At 43.5% G+C, this 4975-nt stretch overlaps 1 protein-coding gene across 4 annotated transcripts in view; it reads right to left on the bottom strand.

The window, feature by feature from the left end:
* Window positions 1-4975, bottom strand: part of LOC116686665 (homeobox protein cut-like 2) — a 102165-nt gene that overhangs the window by 19001 nt on the left and 78189 nt on the right. For 3 of the 4 annotated variants that reach the window (XM_032511687.1, XM_032511688.1, XM_032511690.1), the window contains exons 5-8: window positions 4408-4548; window positions 3341-3500; window positions 1420-1499; window positions 696-762 (exon numbers count right to left, since the gene is read on the bottom strand). In XM_032511687.1, coding sequence (XP_032367578.1) covers window positions 696-762; window positions 1420-1499; window positions 3341-3500; window positions 4408-4548 — 448 coding nt within the window. The remainder of the gene's footprint in view (window positions 1-695; window positions 763-1419; window positions 1500-3340; window positions 3501-4407; window positions 4549-4975) is intronic. The other variant, XM_032511689.1, reaches the window with a different exon arrangement.

Genomic DNA, 4975 nt, shown 5'->3' with positions numbered 1-4975 from the left:
ACACACACACACACACACACACACACACACACACACACACACACACACACACCATATGACGAGCCACGTAACGAAGCTGGTTTTTCAACCTGTAGATGCATGTTAGCCCAAACTGAAAAAGTGTCCAATCACACAAAATGGATGGCAGTGGGTCTAAAAACATCAGTTCAATTGCGCCATGGATGAAGCCTGGGAGAAAATCCATTAGCAGCGACTGACTGACTGTGCTCTGGAGCACAAACCCAAACAAAAGAGCGTTTACTTTGAATGTCTATCGACATCCTTCATACAAGCTCAGATTCATTTCAGGCGTGCGGTGGATACATTGCGCTCAAAGACCAGGACAAGGTAGAGTGTTTTCTGAAGCAATCTTTAAATGGAGCAATTCTTCTTGAGGGCTGTCATGGCCCAACTCCCAGTGAAGGCAAACAGAGACCTCTCTCATCGACCAGCATTAGCGGCTGAGTCACTCTCCGCCTTTACAATGGCATTCCTCAGCTCCACACTGGACATGTGTTTATGTAGGCAAAATGAAGAAGAGCGGCTTCAGCACTTGGGATGCTACAGTGAGCACCAGTGAGGAAGATGACGGAGATGCCAGTGTGTAACCACCACAATTTGGGGGAGGGGGGGTATATACAAGTTTGTCAGAAATGACGGAAACACAAAATGTAAAATGGGAGGCAGACTCTTACTTGTTGGTCATCTCCTGGTTGTATTTACACCGCAGGTCCAGCAGCTCTGTCTGTGCAGTGTTCAGAGCTGGTGAGATGCAAACAATGAAAAAAAAAAACACATGAACTTTGACCTTAAAGCTACATTACTGAATTTAGATTTCTTTTTCATTTTTACTTCAAACATTACCAACAAAGAATGCATTTGCAAAACAACAGATTTCATTGAAACATGTCTTAGTCTGAGCTCCACTCCTGGCTAGAAGTGTTATACTGCTCAAATAAAAATTGGATTTCCTCCAACGTTCAATTTGGATTAGAGATCGTATGCATCAACTGTGCCCTTAATTTTTCTACCATTTGGCAGCCAGTCCTGGATCAGGTTGAAAATAATTAATTTTTGTATTATTATTTTTTATTTATTTAATGTTAATTTTTTCCCTTGCCTCATTTGTATTTTTTTTTACCATTGAAATGATGTTTGTATATTTAATATTGTATATTTGTAAGGGTGGAATAGGATAGGGTTACTTGGGATTTTGTTAAAGTGTATCAAAAACTGTATGTTAAATTATGTTTTGCAAAAAAAAAGAAAAACATTCTTTGGGGTTAGTTTAAACTTATAGTTACGTCAACAAAGCAGCAGTCAGTGCTTCAGCAGACTGTACAGTAATAATACACATAGTGGCTGAGGTTTAGATGAAATGTAACAGCTACAGTATGTGTCAGTGTTTAAACCACTTACATGAATGCAGAACCTTGATCTTCTCCTCGGCCTCTGATAGTCTGTCAGCCAAACCAGCATTGGCACTCTCCTCCTCCTCCCTGGAAGAAAAAAAAACTCAGTTTCAGTTACTTCACTACATCATGGCTACCCAATTAAGTAACACTATGCACTTTGTGTCATGTCATGAGTAGAGCTGTATGAATACACCAAACCCACGATTCGGTTCGTATCACAATTTTTGACCCACGATTTGATACAAACCTCGATTTTTTGGGAAAATAATGTTTCCAAATCCATTTCAGTGGTTCATCAACTCGTAATAGGGTGAACGGCACTTCAGCATTTGCGTTGCGGCCCTCTATCAGCGATAACCACACTCTGCAAGTTTGCACTATGCAAGGTAGCAGATCTGTAGTTCAACTGAGACAGTAAGACTAACGGTAATGGTAACAGTAATGGACAATTGCGCTTCCAACCTGTAGGGGGACCAAGAGGAAAAGTGCTTTGGTGCCTACTGTAAAGGTGCTGGTTGAGCTAATTAGTAGCTAATGCTAGGTATATAACGTTAGCTAATTCTTGGTGGTTAACATAAGAGTATGACATTGTTCAACACGCTCAGTTATTTTTAGTATGATTGTTTTGACCACAGTTAACATATCTGGGCTAGCCCACAAATTCATCAGTAACGTTAACTGTATAGATAGACGACTGATCTAATGATAATTTAGCTAGCTAGCACACCCCTGTCTTCTGCCTCAGTCTATCGGCACTGCGAGGCTTCAGTCAGGATGAGAGCTGACAACAGCCCCGGGGACACATCCACAGCCAGCCCCCAGCCAGCTAGCAACCATCCACTGTCATTACACCCCCCGACCCGGGACCAATCACACCACCCCACCCAGCTAGCACCATGTCCACGTTTACGAGCCCCGGCCCGGGGACACATCCACAGTCAGCCCCCAGCCAGCTAGCAACCAGCCCGGTCAACACTTAACTCTGTTGCTAAGGACGCTAACGGCAGTTTACTGAACCTTCGGCAACAGACCCAGGGACCCGAGTCAGAACAGTGGCCATTTGTAACGTTACACCTCTGTTAGCGTTACCAGTGTTTGTGCCGAAAATCTCCTCTCTTTAGCAGTCTTCACAGTTAGCTAAATTTATCCGACAAAAGGCACCAAAAGGACTAATACTAATGGTATTTTAAGGATTGGGTAGCATTGGATCTAGACAGAAAAGGAAGTTGGAAGGGGTGTGTCGCCATTATTCCTTCTCCCACAGCGACACAGGTTCTGATTGTTGCGATTTTGGTTTCATATCACATATCGTTCCAGCCCTAGCCATGAAATGTGGTTATCGTACCCTTCTACCACCTAGAAACAGCACGTGTGACAAGTAATAGAACTTGAATGTGACAAAAGCAGCTGCTGTTTCACCTATTTAGAGCCGTGTTCAATTCAGCTTTGGTTTATTTTTAAAAACCTTTCCCTACTGCTGTTGTTGCTGGCATCTAATTGCAACTCAAAATATCCCCAGGACAAGCTAAATGGACAAATTTATTGCACAGGTTCACAGACCCTCTCATTTATTTTTACATCAGCAAACATTGCACATTGTTGCCTTAAAGAGCACTAAAATGGATTGAGAACATCTCTGCATGGGGAAAAGGTTTAAAACACTGAAGGGTTAACCTTAACATTCTTTAAATACATGCCCTATTTCATATTATACCAAAAATAAACGAAAGTACTCTGTGCTGTAGGCATTGGGTGGCAGTAGGCATTGGGTGGCACCATAGACCGTTAATATCATCAATAATATACAGTCTATGGGTGGCACAGGCAGTCATGGGGGTTCATTTGTGTCTTTTAATTTAAACTGTTTGTGAACGTATAAAGATTGCCACTCAAAGGCAGGCAAGGGGTGCATCACTGGTTCTCACCCTCGGTCCTCAGCTGGGTCCTGGTAGTTCTGCTGCGGGGAGCCTGGGGCCCCGGGAGCCGGTGTGCTGTTGGGCGTCATCACGGAGGCTGGAGAGCTGGATTCTGGGGCCTCCTCTGTCACCGCTGCCCCTGAGACTGCTGGGCCGTCCTCTGAGGGCTCTGTGTGGAAGACAAAGACTGGCATGAGTTCTCCAACATCAGCTTAGTGATCGGATATTACCAGGTAAATGTGACAAGTGATTTCTATTTGAAATAGTCATCTTAAGGTGACCATTATTCACATTTCTCCAGATATTGTGGTGGAATTCACAACCTTCCTATGGCCTGGTAACCCAACTAACTTGGACCTGGTAAACGTCTTTTATGATTAATCATTTTTATTTTTTTAAACAGCGCACAAAACACACAGCTTACAACATGGTTACATCCCCTCCTCATTAAACCCCTCCATTCATCCTCACCACTTATTAAACTAACAACCATGATTGTTGAATGCAACACAATAACAAAATAAGCACCTGTAAAACAAATAAACATACAGTATGTAATTGACAAAACAAAAGGACATTGTATGCATCTCTCTAAAGTACATAGCTTCCTAGGAGCCCTCCAGAAAGCTCAGGTACTTTCCCCATTTCCTAGTGTAGACATCCAATCTGGCAAAAGGTTTATACGCCACCACCCTAGCCATCTCACAAGCTCACTCTTGAATTAACAGCACCCCTTCATTCCTCCATCCTCCTGAAGTAATCTGTCTGATTATCATTAAACTAGTATCAACTATTAAACTAGTTTGGACCCAGCTTCTTGTGTTCTTTTTTATCTGGTTTAGGATTGGCCCATCTCCTAGAACAAATAATCTTGGGCTGAATGGAACCTGGGTCCCTCCTATCCGACACAGGTGTCCGAGGTGTTTTCCTTATCACAGGACCATAGGACATCTGGACCTGGTAAATTACCTTGCCTGCACTTTCAGACCTGTACAATGGCAGCCACTTCATTGCTGGATTACAAAGAACTGCTTTCTAGTGGGACTGCTTCCTGATGCAGATGTTTTTGGCCTGACCTGTCTTTTCAAGGCACTCCAGGTGTTTCTTCCAGTGCCCGCTGATCTCTCGTAGCAGGGCCTCGCCGTCTGGGGCCAAACTGTGAAGGTGCTGCAGTCTTTCCTCCAGGGTGTGTGAGGCTTCCAGCAAGGGTGCTGGATCTGTGGAAACAGGCCCAAACAAATCTCTGCAGAAACAACTCCTGAGATTCACAAGATATCCATACACTCCTGCTTTTCAAAAAAAGCAAAATAGCTGTTTTACTGTGCGTGCTGCCTGTAAAGCACTTTACAGAGCTTTCTGCGTCGCAGTTTCAACAGAGACACACAATTCCGCTGAGACTTGTTTCCAAAGAGTGACTCTTAGACTTTCCCCACTCAGGCGCCTTTGAACATTTCACAGGCTGGACCTAATGACACAAGTGCTGTTCCGACCCTTCACATGTAGAGGAATGATCTCTAATGAGTCTTCTCACGTGCTGATGAATGGCAAAGAAGACAAAAAGATTGCCATGAATATGTGACGGAGTCTTAAGTCCCAAGTATACACCTAGGCAAAGTGTAGAAAAAGTCTGCTCCTGAAAGGGGG

This window comes from Etheostoma spectabile, unplaced genomic scaffold (genome assembly GCF_008692095.1).
Source record: "Etheostoma spectabile isolate EspeVRDwgs_2016 unplaced genomic scaffold, UIUC_Espe_1.0 scaffold433, whole genome shotgun sequence".
Classification (NCBI taxonomy): Eukaryota; Metazoa; Chordata; class Actinopteri; order Perciformes; family Percidae; genus Etheostoma; species Etheostoma spectabile.
Note: the sequence above shows the minus strand (reverse complement) of the source record. Positions and strands in the feature narration are given on the sequence as shown.